The sequence below is a fragment of the Ursus arctos genome, unplaced genomic scaffold (genome assembly GCF_023065955.2).
Source record: "Ursus arctos isolate Adak ecotype North America unplaced genomic scaffold, UrsArc2.0 scaffold_14, whole genome shotgun sequence".
Taxonomy (NCBI): domain Eukaryota; kingdom Metazoa; phylum Chordata; class Mammalia; order Carnivora; family Ursidae; genus Ursus; species Ursus arctos.
The window spans coordinates 13895915-13917920 of record NW_026622808.1 but is presented as its reverse complement, the minus strand read 5'-3'; the positions used below and the strand labels follow the sequence as shown (position 1 = coordinate 13917920).

Below are 22006 nucleotides of genomic sequence, written 5' to 3'. Positions count from 1 at the left end.
GAGGACTTCTCGCTGTGACTAGCTGCCAAAGATCTGTTCCAGCAGTCTTCAGGTCATTTTCAGAGTGAGTTGGAATACACGTAGTTCTTGCCTCAGAGTGTCCAGGGGAGCAGGTGAGCTCAGGGTGCTCCTACGCTGTCATCTCCCCTCCTCATTAAGTGAGGGGTTCATTGGAGCAACATTACCGAACCCAACATGGAGTAACCGCTGTGTAACTTTCATAGAAGTGAAAACCACTCAGCAGCGCTCCCTGCCCCAAACTGACACCGGAGACCACATTCACATTTACACAACTAGGGACTCTCCCACTTGGATCAAGACTAAGAGAGAGTCAATTTAACACATGAAACTTTGTCTTCACGGGAAAGGTCTGTGACCCCGCGTAGTTTCCATGAAGGCTTGGACCACGTCTGTCTCTTCGCCAACGTATCCCCATTCCTCGGCCCCAGTAAGATCGGACACTCGTAAGAAACATTCGTTCCCTAAAACTCTGGTGAAGGGGTGGAGCCATGCTTACCCAGGGAGGCCAGGTTCCTGCAGGTCTCCAGCATTACGTCTCTGTAGAGCCTCCTCTGACCCCCGTCCAGCAAAGCCCACTCCTCCGGGGTGAAGTCCACCGCCACGTCCGCAAAGACCACCGCCTCCTGAAACATCCCACAGATTCTACTCAGCAACGCTCCCTCCTCACCCACGTGTGTGGGAGGTGGGGGCGATAGGCAGGGAACTGCACTCCACTCCTAGGACCCGAGTCACACCCGTGTGGGAAGTGACAACACCTCCACTGCCATGCCCCCACTGACGGGAAGGGCTGGGAACCCGAAGCACAGGGTGATGGCGACGGCTGATACAGACTTACATACACCCCAATACAGGCTGTTCTTACTGAGACACAGCGGATCTGAGCACTCCGGTTCGGTAAAGAATGAAAAATCAGACAGCACATCTTTGACTTGCCCAGAGATGATTATTGCCTTGTCAGCCCAAGAACTGGAACCAGAAGGTCAGGATGTTGTGGACACCTGACTTGAGCGGCTCTCTCCTTGGGAGGCAACAGGGTCAAGGAGCCTGGTGCAGTGCCCTCTACCCCGGCAGAGGCAGACGTGACCCCTTCCCCGGATTAGGTGGACTGTGATCCAGTCGCCCCACATTTGGTGGCCTTCATGGGGGACACTTTGCTGTGCCATCATATCCCCGGATTCTTCAGGAATTTCGTGGGAGTTTCCCTTGGGGACCAACTCTAGTACTCCTTAGGCAACTGAGGACCACCAGCTGAATTATTCCTCTGAGAAGATCCAAAGGCCCAGGGGGAGCCCTATGGACTGCCCTTGCCCAAAATGGTGAGGGATTTCCCCTCTTGCCCTTCAGAGGGATCCTTAACTCCCTCCTTTCTCTTTTTGGCCCTTCGGCTGGTGTATCCCTAGTACTCCTCAGTCAACTGAAGGTCTTGGCGAACAGATGGGACCGTGCATGCCTGTGCACGCCCCGTCCTCTCCCCTCCCACTACATTGCCTGAGGCCCCCATTCCCAACATGTGGGAATGGCAGCTCCTGCGAAGTGAATCCGCACATGTTATGTACTCTGTGAGACCCTTTCCGGATGCTTGCTGACTCTCAGCTGCCTTGCTTCTTTGAGACCAACCCACTGATTTCTTCGTTCCCTTATATTCAGCTGCCATCTTGACCTATAGGCAAACACGTTCCTACCTGTCTGAACGGCGAGTCCTCTCCTCTGTATCTGACCCGGTTTGGCCACCCGGTGTCTGGCTCTCCCTACTGCAGCAGACAACCCAGCAGGGATTACTACCGCCATGTGCTGCAACCCTTCCTTGGTGGGACACCCTCTGGGAATCAGCAGCAGGTCTTTCCCATTATAGGAAATAAAATGGCTGGTTCAGCAAGCAAAACTGTAGTCGTAAGCCTTATGAACAGAATAAAAACCAAAAACCCACGATCACCTGGACAGGCACAGAAGAGGCATCTGACTAAACCCAGACCCTGTCATAAGGAAAGTACTCAACCAACTAGGCACAAAGGGGAACCTCCTGGTCCTGATAAGGGGCAGCTAGGAAAGCCCACAGCTAACAACAGAGCAGACACGTCTCCACAGAAGATATGCGAGCAGCCAACAGTTCAGGAAAAGATGCTAGACTTAGTCCCCAGGGAAATGGACGTCCAACTACAAGCAGATACCCCCTCAAACCCAGTAGAATGGCTATAAAGTCACACAAGTCAGTGCCGGTGAGGACGTGAGGAAGGGGGACTCTCAGGCAGCTATGCTGCTGGGGATGGAGAACCGCGCAGTCACCGGGGAAGGGTCGGAACGATGAACGTCGAGTTACGTGCAATACAGCAATGCACGCCGAGTATCAATCTACCCAGGACGAGTTTACTTCTTATTTAGTAATAATTTTTTATTATATTATGTTAGTCGCCATACAGTTCATCCTTAGTTTCCGATGTGGTGCTCCATGATTCATCGTTTGTGTATAACACCCAGTGCTCCATGCGATATGTGCCCTCCTTAATACCCACCACCGGCCCAGCCCATCCCCCACCCCCCAGACGAGTTTAGAGGAGCGCCGACACCAACACCAACTCCCACGTACCCTCGGCAGCATATTCCTAACAGCCAACAATGTAAACCACCCAGAAGACCATCAACACCCTGAAAATAAAGGAGACAGGACTAGAATGGAGTCAGGAGTGCACAGAGAAAGCACCCAAACCCTTCCCTTACGACCAGTGGCAGACTTAACAGGGAGAAAGGCACACCGCAAGTCCACACTACATTACATCCTACACAGGAGGGAGGAAGGTTATTTCCCTGTGTGGCAACAGCCCGGCCAATGAGAGAGAGCCACAGGCCGGCCCACGACAGACAGCCACAGGCCGGCCCACGACAGCCAGCCACAGGCCGGCCCACGAGCGACAGCCACAGGCCAGCCCACGACAGCCAGCCAGCCACAGGCCGGCCCATGAGAGACAGCCAGCCAGCCACAGGCCGGCCCACGACAGACAGCCACAGGCCGGCCCACGACAGCCAGCCAGCCAGCCACAGGCCGGCCCATGAGAGACAGCCAGCCAGCCACAGGCCGGCCCATGAGAGACAGCCACAAGCCAGCCGAGTGACAGCCACAGGCCGGCCAACGAGTGACAGCCACCGGCCGGCCAACGAGTGACAGCCACCGGCCGGCCAACGAGTGACAGCCACCGGCCGGCCAATGAGACAGCCAAAGGCCGGCCAATGTGAGACAGCCAAAGGCCAGCCCATGAGAGACACTCACAGGCCAGCCCATGAGAGACAGGCACAGGCCAGCCCATGAGAGACAGCCACAGGCCAGCCAATGAGAAGCCACAACACGTGGCCCCTCCAGTTGGCTCCACTGGATGTTTTGTCGGGCAGGCACTCCCCAGGCCCCCTCTCCTCTAAAAGGAAGCGTGGTCCCTTTCTTCCCCAGCCTTGCGTGTGGTTTTGCGGGGGCTTCCTCAGACTGTATTACAGTTCTCTGATACTCCCGGAGAGACGCATTCTTCTTTACGACTGCTTGTCTGTCTGGACGGGAGCGTGCATGGGGGAGGGGCGGAGCGAGCCGGAGAGGGGCGCCCGCGGACCGCGCACCGAGCACGGAGCACGCGTCCGTCTCAAGACCTCGAGATCACGACCTGAGCCATGAGCCAGATCAGGAGTCCGACCTTAACCAACTGACCCACACACTCACCCCAGATAAAGCGTTTCTCCCGTAAAAGTAACTGACGGTTTTACCTTTAAGGTCAGTGTTACCTGACTATCAGCACGGACCAGAGCAGACCCCAGCCTCTCCAAGCTGCTGAGCGCACCGGTGCGGGTCCCCCAGCGCCCACCGCGCTCACTGCTTTCTCCCGACCCTGAGCCGGGGGGGTTTAAGTGTCGCCCTGGGCTCAGAGCCCGCTCCCCGCCTGCGCTCTGCAGGGTCTCTGGGGACCCGTGTCAGGGGCCTGTCCTCTCTGACTAGTCATCTGGCTTTTGTTCCAGCGCCTGGATAGAACTGGGCGGTTGCTCTTGGGTCCGTGCCTGACGGAAATGCGCGGGCCTTGGTGTGATTTCTTCTGTAACGAGGCTACTCCTCTAGAAACCGTGTTTAGAAAATTCTTTTGGGTCTAGAGAAAACCACCAGGAAATGGATTCCACTCATCAAAGCGCTGTGAGAGGGCGCCCGACGGGGACCCTGGCCAGTTTTAGGTTTCAAAACCATGGTCCCTCCTCACATGCATCTCTAACAAAATGAACCAACTGACCCAAATGTAATTTAGAACTAAAGTGCCGTGGGGTGTTTCGGGGCCCAGTTGGTTAAGTGTCCTACTCTCGGTTCTGGCTCAGGTCACGACCTCCTGGGTCCGAGATCCTCTCAGTGGCTGCCCGCTCAGCAGGCATCTGCTCCAATATTCCCACCCTCTCCCCTCCCCCACTCGCTTCAGCGTTCTCCCTCCAAAATAATAAATAAATCTAACACAGAAAAGAAAGAAAGAGTTACAACAGCCTTTATGGGGAACCTCCGATCTCCCCGAACTTGTAATTGATAACTAAATTAGGAAGTCACGATTCCAAAACACTGAATACGATACACATTTTAATCGTACCTCAAGACCTGCAAATATTTTCAGGAATCTAAGTTCGCCTCCTTACAAAAGACATTTGAAATTAACTGAGGCAAACAACTGAGAGAAGACAAATGGCTTCTGAAGCGTCTTGCTCTCCTGCCCGGCTTCACGGTCCGCAGATACGCAGCAGCGGCTCCGCACCGGGCTCTGCCTCCAACCACCTTTCTAGAAACTCCGCTGACCTTCCCTGGTCTTCTGACCCTGCCCTTGCTCCCTCCTCACCTCTGTCTATTAAATCCGAGCATCTTTAAAGATAAGGCTTCTCCCAAATGTCTCACGTTCCCTGGACTGAGGCAGAAGTGTCCTGAGTGACTGAGAACCCCCATATCTTGCTGAAGAACATAACACAGCTTTTCTCTCTTTTTTTTCTTTTTCTTAAAGATTTTATTTATTTAACGAGAGAGAGCACGCGAACACAAGCAGGGGGAGCTGCAGGCAGAGGGAGAAGCAAGCTCCCCGCTGAGCAGGGAGCCCGATGTGGGGCTCAAGCCCAGGACCCCGGGATCATGACCTGAGCCGAAGGCAGACGCTTCACCGACTGAGCCACCCAGGCACCCCCATAACACAGCTATGCAACCTGCCAACAGTTTCCCTGATTTATACACGTTATTCCCCATGCGTGTTGGTGCAGGCCAGGACACGCGAGGGATGACACTGACCCAGGAGAGAGGAACAGACGCCTCTCTTCTGGAAAGACATGATGACACTCGCTGGAAATCCCCGTGGAGCAATTACAGAAGCTTTTCCCAACACTGCAGACTCCCACGCAGTCCTGCACACCAAGCCCGTGAACCTGTACGTGGCCGCTACAAGGGACTCCAGCTTGGCTTCCATGTAACCGCGGGTCTTTCTTCACATGTGGAATCTACCCAGGCAGCAGCTGACGGGCTGAGCCGGGATCTTTCTTTTTACTTAAAAGCACCAGGATGGAATGGGAAACCGTGTCCCCCGCGTATGTCGTTACTCTGGGAAACTAGCTCACTCAGAGCCCACAAGACAGACAGCTGAAATTCTTAACTTTCACCTCTGGCAACTGAAACCCCCTAAAAACCCACATGTCCACTGGTTTGCACTGTTCTTGCAAAAAGCCAGGACATTTGAGAAAAGATCATTACCTGCCTCGATGCCCCGGGTGCCCGGAGCCCTCCTCCCAGCCATTCCCAGTCCTTCCGCATTCCCACCGGCGGGGCTCCACCGACCACAGGGGCTCTTCCCCCGATTCCCTCTTGATGGGCTTGGAGAAACCTCTCCCCAGATGGGGAAGGACTCTGACCGTCCTTGTTGACCCCGGAGCTACACTCTTGATGCCCGAGCCCCTGGTGTCAAGCAGCCCCCGTCACAGGGAGCTCACTTTGCTCCCGTAGTGGGGGGGGTCTCATGAACCTCGACAGGTGCCTGTGTCTGGACCGGTTCCCTTTCACTGAGATCCTGGGACACCGACACCATTTCCACGTGAGTTCCTGCGCCTCTGTTCACCTCCTGCTCTCTTCCCTCAGAAAGGATCATGCAGGACTTCAGTCTCCCAAAAAGGGAAAGTCACTCTAGAATTGGATGAAGGGACTCAAAATACCTCATCAGGGGATGAAAAGGCCTCTTGAACATGGTTTATTTATCTCTTGGCACCCTGCTGTTCCCAACTCCCACACGCTGACATCCTTCCCACTGAAAGCAAATTTTCAATGTAATGGAACTACGCAGTGCATTTTTCGTATTTCAGTTGTAAGGATGGCGAATGTGATTTGCTTTCATTTGAAAGTAACAGAAATACACTGGGGCGCTCAGACCCAGGGCTGCACAGTCGTTCTGACTTTCCTTGAATCTTAGAAGCCCATCTGGGTGATGGAGAATTTTGCAGGCTCTCCTTTGTTATGAATCACGGATGACTTCATTCTCTGCTCCCTTCCCAGACTCTTCACAGGAAGACAGAATCCACCTGTTACAGCTTTCTGCCTTCCAAGGACATAAAGTCCCTAAGGAAAAACTGCACTTTCTCACACTCAGGACTGACACACAGGGCGTCTGATCCGGGAACGAGCACTACATTCAGACCCACATGAAACTCCCACGACTGCTGAACGCTGACGGCTCAGCTTCCGACTCCCTGTGTAACCTGCGGCGAGTGCCTCTCACTGACGCAGTGCCTGTGGCTTATGGATGGGTCTTATTTAAATACTGAAAACAGCAGGGCGCCTGACTGGCTCAGTCAGACCATGCGAGTCTCGGTCTCAGGGTGGGGAGTTCGTGGGTAGAGAGATTACCTAAATACATACATACACACATAAAAATAAAGATAAAATAAATGAAACTGAAAATGGTACATATCGTGATTCCAAGTCCCTGGAAGGCAACACGCTGCGTTACGTGCCCTTAGTCCGGGCTCTGTCCGTTCGCCACGTGTAAGACCACAAACGTTCATGCAGAAAGGCAGCATGCCTGCCAGGGAGCCCATGACCTGATTATTACGGAGACAATGAGGTGCTCTTACCTCCAATGGGGATCAACTAAAAATGGCGCCTATGACCCAAACTTATTAGATGCTGTGCTTTAACTGTCTGCTCTGGCATCATGAAGTTTCCTGGCTCCAGGGGCACCTGGGGGGCTCAGTCGGTGAAGCATCTGCCTTCGGCTCAGGTCATGATCCCAGGGTCCCGGGATCGAATCCCACATCGGGCTCCCGGCTCAGCGCTGAGTGTGCTTCTCCCTCTGCCCCTCCTCCCTGCTTGTGCCCCCCCCCCGGACAAACAAACAAACAAACAAATTAATTAATTAATTAAAAATGAAGTGTTCTGGCTCCAGATGTGACTACCTGGAGGCCAAAAGAAACCATTTTGCTGATATTTCTTCAAAAAAAAAAAAAGAACAAAAGGGGCACCTGTGTGGTTCAGTCAGTTAAGCGTCCCAACTCCTGATTGTATTCAGCTCAGGTCATTTTTCAGGGTCGGGAGACCAAGCCCCACGTTAGGCTTTGCGCTGAGCATGGAGCCTGCTTAAGATTCTCTCCCTCTCCCTTTGCCCCTCCCCACACCCCCACACTCACACGCACCCACTCTCTCTCCCTCTCTGAAAAATAACAAAACAAACAAACAAACCAAAAAAAAAACAAAAATGAAACACTGCTCTAGGAAACCACAGGCAAATATCTGTCTTGGTAAAAAGGTATGTTTTGCCCAAATGATATTTTAGAAAATTGATAAGAGATACCCAACAACTGGGTCCAGAAAAGGACGCACAATATTGTAAATCTGGTACCTCTTAGTCCAGTAAAAAAGAGAAGTCTGGTTTGGACGTAAAAACAATCTGGCCCCACCAGGGAGTTCACAATTCCCACAAGTCACCACTGGACGTCATGAACCCACGGGCCTGAAACAACATGTGCTCGTTAACGGGTATGAGCACAGAAACGTTAATAAGCCACACAGAGTGCACACCTGCCGGGTCCCCCCTGTGCACCGACAATCCAGGGACGCCTGTCTGCACAAATGGGTGTCACACAGCTCCCTCCGTCAGGGAGGGCGGGATGTTTTAGGCACGGTTTTAGGTTTTCTCACTGCACCGAAGCCTTTCGTGTCGACAGGCCAGTGCGGTCCTGTGGCTGCAATTCTCTGAGCAAACGTCACCTCTACCTGGGTAACAGCTCGCACGCGTCACTGTGACCAGGGCGCCCGTGTCACCAGCCAGGGCCTTCAGCAGCTCTGTTCTGTAAGGCCGCGTTAACACAGTCACAGTGCGCACCACCCTCGGTCCTCGGACCCAGCGGGACACACTCGCGTCATTACTGACACTCAACTGACACGCTGTGCAGAGATCCCCCCCGAACACGGTGTCTGCAAGCCCCATGGTCGGTCCTTCCCAGCCGCACTCCCTCCCCTCCGGAGCCCCCCTACTCCCAGCACGGAGACCTCGCAGGACGTCCACGGCCCTGGGCCCCCTCCTCTGACCTGCAGCAGACAAAACGCCCTAGGCTTCAATACTGGAGAAGACTGGTGGCTTCGATTCAGAACCACCGAGCTCTGGGAGAGCGACCTTCACGGCGCCCACTCAGCGGAGGGAGACGACAGCGGGACTCCCGCCACCTGGAGTCTCGTCCCCTGAAAAGTCACCTCCAGGTTCTCTCCAGTCGCGCTGGAAGGGCCCCCGTCAGGATCTGCCCCCGACCCTGGTGTGGCCACGCTCCACGGAAGGGGCTCCTGGATGCAGGTGACACGTCTAGACTCACAGCACAGCCTGCCTGCCCTGCACACCGCGTGCGAGGGGACAGTCAAGATTTCTGTCTTGCTGGATGGCAGCCGACGACACCCGCGCCCCAGGCTTTCCGGGATGTCAGGCCCTGGCCCGGGTTCCTTTCCCTCACGCTGCATCTTCCCTCCTCCACGGAGACACACGCCCTTGTTGCATGTTCAAGACCCTTGCGGGAGGCGGGGGACCCTTTCTTGGGGTTCTGGCCTTTCAGGGACAGGCTCACTGGCACCCGTGACAAAGTCATCGTCCTCTTGCCTTTTCTCAAGTGTCAGGCTCTGAAATCACAGTCGTTCCCTCCCCTGAACTACTAGGGGACGCGGGCTTATTACCTGAACTCGTGTCTCTCAGCGCACAACCGCACAGGCTGTCTTACCGGGCAACATTTGGTTCCAAACAGTTCTGTGCAAAACAACACCTTTCGAAACATCTTCGAAGTTCTGCTACTCTTCCAAAAACCTGACCGGCTAAGCCCGTGTTCTGACCCACACTGCCTCTTCCCAAATGGCCCAGTTCCCTCCTCGCCCTGAGCTCCCTGCAGCAGGGACCCCCGGGAGCCACACAGCTTTGCCTCCACGGCGAGAATGTCCCCCAGGCTGGAATGGGGGCCAGGAAACATGTCAGTCGGCTGCTCCACACCCAGGGTCCTGGGTTAGAACTACCACACGATTTGGAACTGTTACTCCTGTTTTGTCTTTTACCGCCTGTGAATTTGTGAGAACGATGCAGACAGTGAGCAGATTCTCTGCCGTCTTACACTCCCGATAAACACGCAGACCAGACGGCAACGCCTGAGAGTGTCGCCCTCCCGTCCTCCTCACTGCTCAGGGGTGGCCTCCGCTGGCTTCCACCGCTACAAACGTTCCCTCCAACAGAAGACACACCACCAGGAGAGGTCCTTCCCCGCGCTGAGGGAAAACCCACTAAGTAACGCAAACCTCCCTCTTACTCAGAGATGTTTCCTAGGAAACATTTCAGTCAAATGGAGGAAAGGTAGAAATTCACACAAGGAAAGCCCATCTGGGATGGAGTGGGGGCCAGCAGGGGGCGCCCTCGGGACCTGCCCTGGTCCTCACTGGGCGCCCAGCAGGAGGTCCAGCACCCTGCAAGTCTACACTACTTTCCCTGGGACTTCACTGCCCCAGTGGGAGGAAGCCAGCCTCCAGCTCCAGCACCACCCAGCCCATGAGCACAGCTCCCAGTTTCCTCCAAGACCCCTGTGTTCGCACAGCCACCCCGGCCCCTCCTTTCCTCTCTGAGAGAGCCTACCTCCCCTCTGTTCTCCAAATTGCCTGCGGTTTTGTGGGGCCTTATACGCCCAGAATTGCAATTCTCTGCAACTGCAGAATAAACTCAGTTTGGGGGTAAAATAACTGACCGTTTTAGTTTTCAAGTTACTGGTAATTAGAACAGTTGGCATTAAGAGAGGGATGGACGAATACCCTGTCAGAAACCAGCGGATGCAGGCACAGGCCCCCCTGGTTAGGGAAGGGGAAGCAGGTACTGCGGGGCAGGGGCAGCGATGGAGACATTTGGGCGCAGGGCCCTGGGAAGACTGCTTCTCTACAGGGGATCATTTCCCTTGTCAACTTTGTGGACCAGATCTGAGTCCTGCGGATTTCGCAGTCACGGGAACAAGGAGAACACTCAAGCAGGAAGACCCAGCAGGTTATGACCTGAGCCAAGGAAGAGGTTTCCGCTGGAACAAAACTAGCGTGATCTGCACGGGAAGCGACGGGGAAGTGCAAGTTTACTGCAAATGTGAAGAGTCCATCCACGCGGACAACGGAGACATGACAGCCCCTGGCCTGGAGAAAACACCAACAGCAGGTAGAAAGGGAAGAGCACGGACGTCCACAGCGTGTGAAGAACGCACGGGAACTCGGGAAGCAGGCACCCAGGTTACAGGCGACAACACGCTGGGAATGCTTCCACAGAAGGCGGAGCCCCACACGTGACAATGGGGCACCTCAGCGGGGATCCGAGAAACCCACGTGTGACCCAAGCGGATCCCGTGTCCCGCACCCGAGCCGGACAAAATTAAGCCGGGTAGCTCCCCGCGCTGGAGCGACGGGAATCAGCCCCGACGGGGGAAGCACGTGCTGCACCCACATCTGCGATTTCACCTCCCCCGCCCCCGATATAACAGCGCAAGACCAGTGGTATCCAGTGGATCCGGCTCCCGGAGCAGGCCCTTTGCCCCTTCCCCACTCCCAACAGTTACCTCTGCGGGGTTATAATGTTGGAGTCTCAGCCCCCAGAGGAGCACTGGCTTCACTACCATCACCTCGGACGCAGGTTTTCCAGGAACGCTTTCTAACTACCCCAGCGCAACCTTATGCCTGCCCTTGTTAGGAGTTAGTGTTAGGAGTTAGCTGCACAGTCAGGTAGTCACAGCCAGGGTCCCCAACAAGAAGATGGGAGCTGGGACTGCTAAAACAGAACCACGCGAACGTCCTGTTCTGCAGCTTAGACAGGACCGCCTTAGCATTCTGTTCTGCAGCCTTTGCAGAAATGACTTCAGCAAAATGTCCCAAAACGAAGCAATTAACTACAAAGCATTTGTCACTATTACGACGAAGAGGCAGTTGAGACGCAAGCCCGCAGGTGTCAGCCCAAAGAGATATCAGCACCTAAACATGAACCTAATAGGTAGACAGATGCCTTGATCAAAGCCCGGACTGGCACCACTCGGGACACCCTCGTTGCTTAAGATAGTTCCGCAAAAGAGTTCCTAAAAAACCCCTAAACTCAGAAACTCCAAGGGCAACCTGCTCAGGTCCCCGCCCTCTCTGGAAGCTTTATACTCTCGCTCAAGAAATACTGCTTTGCTGCCCACCACTCTTCGTCTGGTCTACCTCTTCATTCTTCCAAGTACGTGACCAAGAACCACAGGCACTAAAGGAAAAGAAATGCTAGAACACCTTTACAGACGACGACCGGGCTCCCCTCTGTGAATACTCGCCCTAACCCTGAACCAAAGAAACCCACTCACCCCCCGCAGGGGCGCAGCGCCTGTGACCTTACTCCCTGTGGTCTCCTCCTTGCTGCAAATCAAGCTTCCTTTGTACAACTCACCCGGTTAGTCTCTACCTGCAACTCACCAAGCAGCGAGCTCCTGTCAGGCCGCACACCCTCCCGAACCCCAGGCCTCCCCCTCCCCCCGCCCCCCGGCGCTGCCTCCCTCCCCAGGTCCACCGGCCAAGGACTCAGGTGCGGCCCGTGCGGGTGCGGAGTCCCCCGCCGCCGCCGCTTCCACTTAGTTCTGGCTGCATCGAGCCACCCCTCCGGCCCCCGCACTCACCATCTCGGGGGTCCTGCTCCGGGACCTCCGGGCGTCCTAACCCGCAGCGCGGACCCACACCTTGGCTGCTCAGGACTGGGGCCAGGCAGCCGGCACCAGCGGAGAGCCACACCTACCGGGCTAGCAGGGACCGCCCTCAGGCCTGATTGGACGGTTTACAGGCCCCGCGCTCCGATTGGGCGATGCTTCAGGTCCTGCCAGCTGATTGCATGGGGTTTCGGAGTTAACGCCCCGCGACCCTGATTGGACATTCGTCCCGGACTACGAGCTCCCCGCACCGTGATAGGACAGCCTGGGTCCACTCACGTTCTGATTGGACGGTAGTCCCGGCACCGCCCCGTGGTCCTGGATTGGGCAGCTCTCCCAGGCCCCGCCTCCTGCATCCTGACTGACAGCCGGCGCTACACACGTGTCTCATCTGCATACTAGGAGTTGGGCTCCCAGCACAGTTTTCTCCTGGCCGGGTGACCGGCTGCGTCATCCTTCTGTCCCGGGAATCTGATTCAGATTCTCCGCGGAGCCTCCCTTGTGCGGCGCCCGATGGGGATGAGACAGAAGGACCCGGTGGTCCTTACGTCCGTGGTCACCACGGGGGGAGGGACGGAGCACCTGTTCCGTGTTTAAGCACAGCTCAAGAACCGGTGACGTCACCACAGGGAAGGCAAGGTCTCCCTGGGTTTTGACCGGATGTGACACCACGAGGCCCTGCCCTCCGTCCCCCCCTTCACTGGCCTCAGGTCAGACAAATGTGCCCTGAGTCTCCGCGTGGAACCCCGCGGCCCCAGGTGGGCATGGCCACAGGTGGGACACGTTAGAAAACTCAGGTGTGCGTTATATTCTGCAAGGAAGGTCAGGGCAGAGCTAGTTTGTAGTCAGTCCCCGAGAATGTGAAATGTAAAGGGATCTATTTCCTTCAGATGGTGTCGGGATGGCACAGCTATGAACAGCCCACAGACAAAAAACTGAAAACCTAGTTTTACTCTTAAAAGTGGGAGCATATGGTATGTGAATTGTATCTACATTTGTCAACATGAATTGAAAGGCCAAACTAGCTAGGAAACCATGCCTTCTTGCCACCACTGAAATACTTTATTTCTCTATGGATCTGCCTACTCTGCATTTTTTTTTTAAATATTTTTATTTATTTATTTGAGAGTGCATACACAGGGGGAGGGGCAGAGGAAGAAGCAGACTCCCTGCTTATCCAGGAGCCGGATGCGGGACTCCATCCGAGGACCCAGGGATCATGACCCAAGCGGAAAGCAGATGCTTAACCACTGAGCCCACCCAGGCACCCCTGTTTTTTATGTTTAATTAGCTAACCCTACAGGGAGGTGCTTCCTCTTTAATTTTGGGTTCATCATTTACATTGAAGTGAGTTTTTCCTTTGTCTTGGGTTGTGGATATACCCACAGGGAGCAATTTTGAGTATGTCCAGGCTTTGTGGTTTTTACTGCTATAGGGAGTGGGGTCTAGTGGTTTTCCTTGAGTCAGATCTTGTGACTCTCTTTTTATGACCTGATGACTTTTAGGCTAAGGGTTAGCCTAAAACCAAAATGGTTTTACGTTGGTCAACTTGTCTCTTGAGCCTCCCCTCCCTTACCTCCTGCTTAGCTACAGTGGGTCCTTCCAAGGCCCCCCAAACCCTGGCTGCAGTGCTGCTGGCCCTCTGGTCCCTCTGATGCCATTTGGCCAAGGACTAGGGTGCAGACCCCTGGGGAAAGTGGGGACCTATCAGAATACCGGGACCCCAGCCCACAGCCAAGGGTGGAGACTGGGGTGGGGACCCCTAAGGGTACTAGGAGACCCAGCCTGCAGACACGTCCAGCCCCGTTTGGGCGGGAACCAGCCCCTCCGAGGTTTTCCTGCCTGCCTATGCATTCACCATCTCACAGCCATCCCTGGTGAGGGCCCCAAGGGCAGGTGCACATGAAAGTAAGACCCACCCAAAGCCACATAAAAGAGGCGAGGAGCGATCCTCCCTGGATGGTGTCCTGGGCCCCCCGCACCCTGATCTGAGCTCCCCTGCTAGAACCTGTGATCTGAAAGAGCTTGGGACCGCGGCCCCACATCTCCTGATGGGGCAGCCCTCGGGCACTGGCGCTGGTTTGGTCAGGGCTCCTGGCTCCCCTCAAGTGTCGGACTCGATTGGATAGTGCTCCGTGGATCCTGAGTGACAGGCAGGGGTGGGGCACTTGGCTGAGCCTGCAAGCACGAGGGTTCTGGCCTCCGCCTCCCCTGCCAGGCCTCCTTGCTGTGACAGGACCCTCCTGCCCACAAGGACACAGGCTCAGAGCAGAATGCCCAGTGGGCGCACCCGTCATTTGTCCACAGCTCAGAGCCCCTCCTGCATCATCCTCCTCCTGGACTGGGATGTCCTGACTCAGTTTTCCCACAGAGCGCCCCCTTGTCCAGAGCTGGGACAAGAGGGGATAGGCCTGAATGGGACAAGAGGGACTGCTGACTTCTGGTGTTGGGAGTCAGTCTGGGGATGAGGTCCTTATGGCTCTGTGCCCTTCCTCTAAGAACAAAGACACTCAGCAGTGATGTCACCGCATGCAAGGCAGGCCCCTCTGTTTTGACTTGTGACCTTTGCTATGCTGAGGCCTCGCCCTCCCCTCCTGCAGCTCTGGGGCTTGACCAAGGGTTCCCTGCAACCCCTTTCTTACCCCACGGTTACCAGGCTCTCTCCACTCAGGAGACCTGAAGTTTGGGTCGCCTTCAGGACTGAGGAAACACTGATACTGGAACCCAGCTCCTGGTCCGTGATGTAGGAAAGACGTTAGGGTTCAAAGACAACTTCAAAGCCTACGGCCAAGAAAGAATTCTTGAGACAGCTTTGGTGCAAAAAGGTGGTTCTATTAGAGCACAGGGACAGGCCCTGGGGGCAGAAAGAGCTGCACTGGGGTCATGAGGAGTGGCCCATTATATACTTGCAAGCTGGGAGGGGTTAAGGACAGCATAAGTCTCTAAGGAATTTTGGAAGCAAGGTTTCCAGGACCTTGAGGAGGTAGCTATTAATGGGAAAACGTCATTTATTACCGTCTAATAAACCCTCAGTCATGAGACCCTTCAGATGTATATCCTTGGGTCATATGCTTGGGGTCTGATTGCCAACATGTATCTTCGGGGGTAGAGATGAAGGAAGTTTCCAAAGGAATTTTTATATGTCAGAGTAGGCGTACAGGGTCCTGGGGGTTGGGCTAAGATTGCCTCTTGCCCTTAGTAAAGTATTAACATCGGGGCTGTTGAGTCCCTAGAGGAATGTCACCGTGCCTGTTTCAAGGGCTTGTCAGTGGGCTGTAGGTAGGAAGGAAATGTAATAATTTTTCTTCTGCCTTTGTTTCCCACATCAGTCCATTTCTCCCGAGAATGAGGACACATTGACCACAGGAGGCCCTACTGTGTCCAGCCACGCTGGTCCTGCAGCCCGCTGGACGCCCCCATCAGTCCAACTTCCCCTTACGTGGAAAAGACAAGACCCTTTCTGTCTGACTTGACATCCTTGTACCTCTCGGATCAGTTTGTTGTTACTTGAGTCAAGTTTCTCCTTATACCAAATCCAGATCTGTTTGTTATTGGACAGACACGCATTTTAAATCAGGAACACACTGCTTCTGGAGAGCTTGGTGCTGATGGGAAGTTGGAACTATTTAAAAAGCAAAATTCAACTGAGCGCCTCGGTGGCTCAGTCGGTTCAGGATCTGACTCACGATCTCAGCTCGGGTCGCTGAGTACAAGCCCCGCATTGGGCTCCATGCCAGGTGCGGAATCTACTTAAAAAAAAAAAAAAGCAAAATTCACCTGAATACTTTTTTTATTAGAGAGAGAGAGTGAGAGAGAGTGGGACAAGAAGTAGAGAGAGACAGAGAGAATCCTAGGGAGGCTCCACACCCAGCGCTGAGCCTGGCATGGGGCTTGATGTCACCACCGTGAGATCATGGCCTGAGCTGAAATCAAGAGTCTGACGTTTCGCTGACTGAGCCACCCAGGCGCCCCCAACTGAATACTTTGAAGATCTTGTTGGTTTTTTTTTTTTTTTTTTTTTAGATTTTACTTATTTATTTGATAGCATACAAGCAGGGGGAACAGCAGGCAGAGGGAGAGGGAGAAGCAGGCTCCCCGCTGAGCAGGGAGTCCCATGTGGGACTTGATCCCAGGACCCCCGGATCATGGCTTGAGCCAAAGGCAGATGCTTTTTTTTTTTTTTAAAGATTTTATTTATTTATTCGACAGGATAGAGACAGCCAGCGAGAGAGGGAACACAAGCAGGGGGAGTGGGAGAGGAAGAAGCAGGCTTATAGCAGAGGAGCCCTATGTGGGGCTCGATGTGGGGCTCGATCCCATAACGCCGGGATCACGCCCTGAGCCGAAGGCAGACGCTTAACCGCTGTGCCACCCAGGCGCCCCCAAAGGCAGATGCTTAACCAACTGAGCCACCCAGGCACCCCTCTTGTTGGCTTTATTCAGTAATTCAGGAATCCGGCAGAGTGCCATCTCGCGGGTAGAAAGCAGCTCGGAGGAGCTGCACAAAATCAAAGACTTCGGGCATCAGGAGCGGGAGCAGGAAGTTAGAACAGGGGGCGCCTGGGTGGCTCAGCCATTAAGCATCTGCCTTCGGCTCAGGTCATGATCCCGGCATTCTGGGATCGAGCCCGCATGGGGCTCCCTGCTCAGCGGGGAGCCTGCTTCTCCCTCTCCCTCTCCCCCTGGTTGTGTTCCCTCTCTCACTGCCTCTCTGTCAGATAAATAAATAAAATCTTAAAAAAAAAAAAAAAAAAAGGAAGTTAGAACAGAAATAATGGATGGGTCGTGGTAGGTCACCTTCCTTTCCGAGATGGCAGGGGTCTAGCAGCCGGACGACCCCGCAGCTGCTGACCAGCTCACTCCTGATGGACGGGTTTAAGATTCCATTGCTGGGAGAGGCTGAAATGGCAATTAAGTCTTGGTTTGGTGACAAGGAGCTAAGTAAGTGGCTCCATTTTGGCCTCGTTGTCTTACTTTTAACAGCACCCAGGCCTGGGAGCAGGAACTCTTCGGACAACCACAGACGTGAGATGTACTTAAGGGTTTCAAGTGGACATTTTAGACTGGAAAGAAATTTATTTTAGGAGAGTCTCAGCCTCGCCGCTGCCGCCCAGAGACTGCTGAGCCCCGTCCGTCCGCCGCCACCCACTCCGGACACAGAACATCCAGTCATGGATAAAAATGAGCTGGTGCAGAAGGCCAAACTGGCCGAGCGGGCTGAGCGATATGATGACATGGCAGCCTGCATGAAGTCTGTAACTGAGCAAGGAGCTGAATTATCCAATGAGGAGAGGAATCTTCTCTCAGTTGCTTATAAAAATGTTGTAGGAGCCCGTAGGTCATCTTGGAGGGTCGTCTCAAGTATTGAGCAAAAGACGGAAGGTGCTGAGAAAAAACAGCAGATGGCTCGAGAATACAGAGAGAAAATTGAGACCGAGCTAAGAGATATCTGCAATGATGTACTGTCTCTTTTGGAAAAGTTTTTGATCCCCAATGCTTCACAAGCAGAGAGCAAAGTCTTCTATTTGAAAATGAAAGGAGACTACTACCGTTACTTGGCCGAGGTTGCTGCTGGTGATGACAAGAAAGGGATTGTGGATCAGTCACAACAAGCATACCAGGAAGCTTTTGAGATCAGCAAAAAGGAAATGCAACCAACACATCCTATCAGATTGGGTCTGGCCCTTAACTTCTCTGTGTTCTATTACGAAATTCTGAACTCCCCGGAGAAAGCTTGCTCTCTTGCAAAGACAGCTTTTGATGAAGCCATTGCTGAACTTGATACATTAAGTGAAGAGTCATACAAAGACAGCACGCTAATAATGCAATTACTGAGAGACAACTTGACATTGTGGACATCGGACACCCAGGGAGACGAAGCTGAAGCAGGAGAAGGAGGGGAAAATTAACCGGCCTTCCAACTTTTGTCTGCCTCATTCTAAAATTTACACAGTAGACCATTTGTCATCCATGCTGTCCCACAAATAGTTTTTTGTTTACGATTTACGACAGGTTTATGTTACTTCTATTTGAATTTCTGTATTTCCCATGTGGTTTTATGTTGAATATTAGGGGAGTAGAGCCAGTTAACATTTAGGGAGTTATCTGTTTTCATCTTGAGGTGGCCAATATGGGGATGTGGAATTTTTATACTAGTTATAAATGTTTGGCATAGTACTTTTGGTACATTGTGGCTTCACGAGGGCCAGTGTTAAAACTGCTTCCATGTCTAAGCAAAGAAAACTGCCTACATATTGGTTTGTCCTGGCGGGGAATAAAAGGGATAATTGGTTCCAGATAACAGGTGTAGTTTTTGCGGGTACTTTAAGGTTCGGAGCACTCACGAGGCTGTAGTAGAAATGGGTATTCTGTAGATACCACATACTGAACCATGAGTATCTGTGGAAAACTCACTCTCAATGTGCACACCTTTGACTACAGTTGCAGGAGTGTTCCTTTAGTCGTGACCCAATTTACTCTGGATAAGGGCAGAAACGGTTCACATTCCATTATTTGTAAAGTTACCTGCTGTTTGCTTTCATTATTTTTGCTACACTCCTTTTATTTGTATTTAAATGTTTTAGGCAACCTAAGAACAAATGTACAAGTAAAGATGCAGTAAAAATGAATTGCTTGATATCCATTACTTTATGTATATCAAGCACAGCGGCAAAATAAAAATCCCATGTATTTAACTTTTTTTTTTTTTTGGTTTTTGGTTTTGTTTGGGGTTTTTTTGTTTTTGTTTTGGGGGTTTTTTGTTTTTGGGGGGTTTTTTTGCTTTTGTGATTTTTTTTTTTTTTTTGATACTTGCCTAACATGCATGTGCTGTAAAAATAGTTAACAGGGAAATAACTTGAGATGATGGCTAGCTTTGTTTAATGTCTTATGAAATTTTCATGAACAATCCAAGCATAATTGTTAAGAACACGTGTATTAAGTTCATGTAAGTGGAATAAAAGTTTTATGAATGGACTTTTCAACTAAAAAAAAAAAAAAAGAAATTTATTTTAGATCACTTTTCGAGTGTGTCCCTAAAGGACTTGAAGTGTAAAAGGTATGCTATCCCTGTTAGGTGGGGCCGTGACGCGGGTGGCAAAGAATGGCAGAGGGAGCAGAGAAACACGGAAGGGCCATTTAAGGGTGTGACAGGATTGCAGCTGTGCCCGTGGTGGGGGGGTGCAGAGGGGGTCGGTTCTTGGCAGGGTAGAGTGGGAGGGGGCAGGTTTCCGAGGGGCTCTGTGCAGGGCTCCGCTGGGAAGCAGGGGTGCTCAGACTAGGGGAGAGTGTGTTTCGCAGCTGGGGTTGACTTCCTGGGAATGTCGGGCACCGTGACCTGGAAAACCCGAGTCAGGGCCAAGCCAGGCGGAGGGGAGGAGAGGGGACTTTAACAGATTCCTTTCAGGGCACCTCCACTGCCTGTGTGACATCACTGCTCACGTGTTTATTCTTAAACAAAAGTGTTGCGGGAAATCGTCAAAAAGACAGACCTCCAGGGGCGCCTGGGGGGCTCAGCGGTGAAGCGTCTGCCTTTAGCTCACGTTGTGATCTTGGGGTCCTGGGATCGAGGGGCTCCCTGCTCAGTGGGGAGTCTGCTTCTCCATCTCTGCCCCTCCCCCTGCTCGTGCTCTCTCTTTCCCTCTCTCCCAAATAAATAAGTAAAATCTTTTTTAAAAAATCTTAAAAAAAAAAAAAAGACATGACCTCCAAATGGTCCACGAACTGGACGCAGGCACTCAGAGGCTCATCCTCTTCCTCTGTCCTTGGAGTGTGGGTTCCGCCTGCCTCCCCTGTCCCCAGAGCCTCGATGGTGACGTGGCCCCATGACTGAGCGCAGTTAAGGCCTCCCTATAAACTGTGAAGATTTGGTGGGTGGGTGAGGGGATCTGCTCACCTTGCTGCCGCCCAGCACAAGCCCTGTATGTAAGGTCCCTTTGCTTGGGAAAACTGCCACCTACCAAGCTCGAGGGACCTGCCTCTTTCCTGGTCTCTCTGCCCTCCGCACACAGGGGCTGATTTCAGATCACACCCAGCAAGCTCCCGAGGAGGCCACAGACCCATAAAAGAGCACAGATCCACTGGCGGCCTCCCTCCCAGGCCAACCCCTGACCCCCTGGACACCAGGCCCTCCTGTTTCAGCCTGCATTGGCCTGGGTGCCCCTCTGCTCTGGACGAGGGGTTACTCCACGGGGAAACTGAGTCTGAAATTCCTGAGCACGGCTGAATAATGCTTCTCTGAACCCGGGTGTACAAGTGTCTCTCTTCAAAACGCTGTTCTTTATTCTTTTGGGTACAGACTCAGAATTGCTGGATTATGTAAAAATTGCATATTGGTACATGCTTATGTAATTCGCTAAAGGTTATTGTGACATGCGTCATACTCAGAAAAGAATGTGTTAGATATTTTGTGTTCAGTTTAATAAAAGTGGGTAACGTTCTTTTAGCCTGGGCCCCCGCACTTGTGAACAGAGACAGGCAGCTGTTAGTGTCCTAGCAGTGAGGGGTAGAGACAGAAAAATGTTCACCTGCAGCCCAGAACGCTGACCATATACAGCCTGCATCTTTCTGACAAAGATCACATATGTGCTGGTTACAATATTCTTAAAGGGTCTCATGGTTACCCATACATCTCGAGCTGAACGATAAGCACCATCCGTAATGTCCAACTGAATGGTAAGCACCAGAGGAATCTTGCAAAAGTGGTTTTAGGAGTAGAAATTCAAAGAAGGCATCCATGATCTAATACTCCCGGCACGTGCCTCCCCTCCACTAAGCACATAATCATCAGCTTCGTGCAGCAAAAGCACAGCTCTTCCCGCCCACGGGCCGTCCCTGTGCTCTAATAAAAGCACCTTTTTGCACCAAACATGTCTCAAGGATTCTTTCTCCACCGTTCGCTCATGGCCCCACATCATTTTGGCACCCAACGTAGGGCCTGTCTTCTCACTGGACTTCGAGGCTTGGTGCAAACTTGGTGAGTGACCCCCCTCTTCTTCTACTTTCACTTTAGGGGCTCTGCTAGGCCTACGGTCTTATTGGAACAAGCCCCTGCCCAGCGCTCAGGCTGCGGGGAGGAGAAAGCCTGACTTTTGGCTGGAAGTGAGCACCAAGGCTGGGATGGTAACAGGACCCAGAAACGTAATGCCCTCTCTTTATTCCTGTCCTTATACAAAGTTGTCTGTCTTGGGCAGGGGACAGCCACCAAAGTTCCCAGGACGGCTGCCAATCTTAAGACTCCCGTGTGAGGTTTCCTCCTCGTTGGGGTAATGGGATCCCCTCCACATAGCCACTCTGGCCGGGAGAACTCCACTCAGAGGAAGCCGAAACCAGTACCCGGTTGGACTAAAACCCCAGTGGGGACGGTTTCCTAGGGCAGTTGGCTGTAAGGACGACATGTGCTGGAACATGGCTCAGGCCGTGATGGACCTCTCTCGTGACTATTTTTCACTAGTGCCCCCTACTGACTACTTAAATTACAACATCCGGTAACTTCCCCTTGTAAAACTTTTCTAGTGTTTTCCGTGGGTTAAAAACGGCGGGTTCTTCACGGCAGGGTTCTTTGGTCTGTTCACCGGCACCCATTTTGTAGTCTAGAATGCGATGGAGAAGCAGAGGGACACCAGCCTCCCTCCTACAGGGCAAGGGCGATCACAGCACTTCTTAGAGGGACGCCTCTAGTCACTTGGACACCAAGGAGCCTCTGACATGTTTTGCACTGGACGCCACCTGGGATTCAGGGGAGATTTTCTTGATAATGGACCTTCTCTCAGTTCCCACGGATCTCCCTTGGAATGCCTTTTAA

General features: G+C 53.0%; 2 protein-coding genes across 4 annotated transcripts in view; one reads left to right on the top strand and one right to left on the bottom strand.

Moving 5' to 3' along the window:
* The window catches only part of LOC123000187 (zinc finger protein 77-like), a 76752-nt gene that overhangs the window by 10235 nt on the left and 44511 nt on the right, over positions 1–22006 (bottom strand). Inside the window, exons 1-2 of one of the 3 annotated variants that reach the window (XM_048227000.2) lie at positions 12178–12850; positions 518–644 (exon numbers count right to left, since the gene is read on the bottom strand). In XM_048227000.2, the coding sequence (XP_048082957.1) occupies positions 518–644; positions 12178–12180 (130 nt within the window). In that variant the 5' untranslated portion in view covers positions 12181–12850. Of the gene's footprint in view, positions 1–517; positions 2403–12177; positions 12851–22006 lie in introns of those variants that run through there. The other 2 variants (XM_048227002.2, XM_048226999.2) reach the window with 2 other exon arrangements.
* On the top strand, positions 17131–21156 carry LOC113242785 (14-3-3 protein zeta/delta-like). Its single transcript, XM_044377923.3, has one exon. It carries the CDS (start codon positions 17376–17378, stop codon positions 18111–18113), a length of 738 nt encoding a protein of 245 aa, XP_044233858.3. The 5' UTR covers positions 17131–17375; the 3' UTR covers positions 18114–21156.

Coding starts and splice junctions, on each gene's coding strand:
- LOC113242785 (XM_044377923.3), top strand. CDS start 17,376: ATGGATAAAAATGAGCTGGTGCAGAAGGCCAAACTGGCCGAGCGGGCT.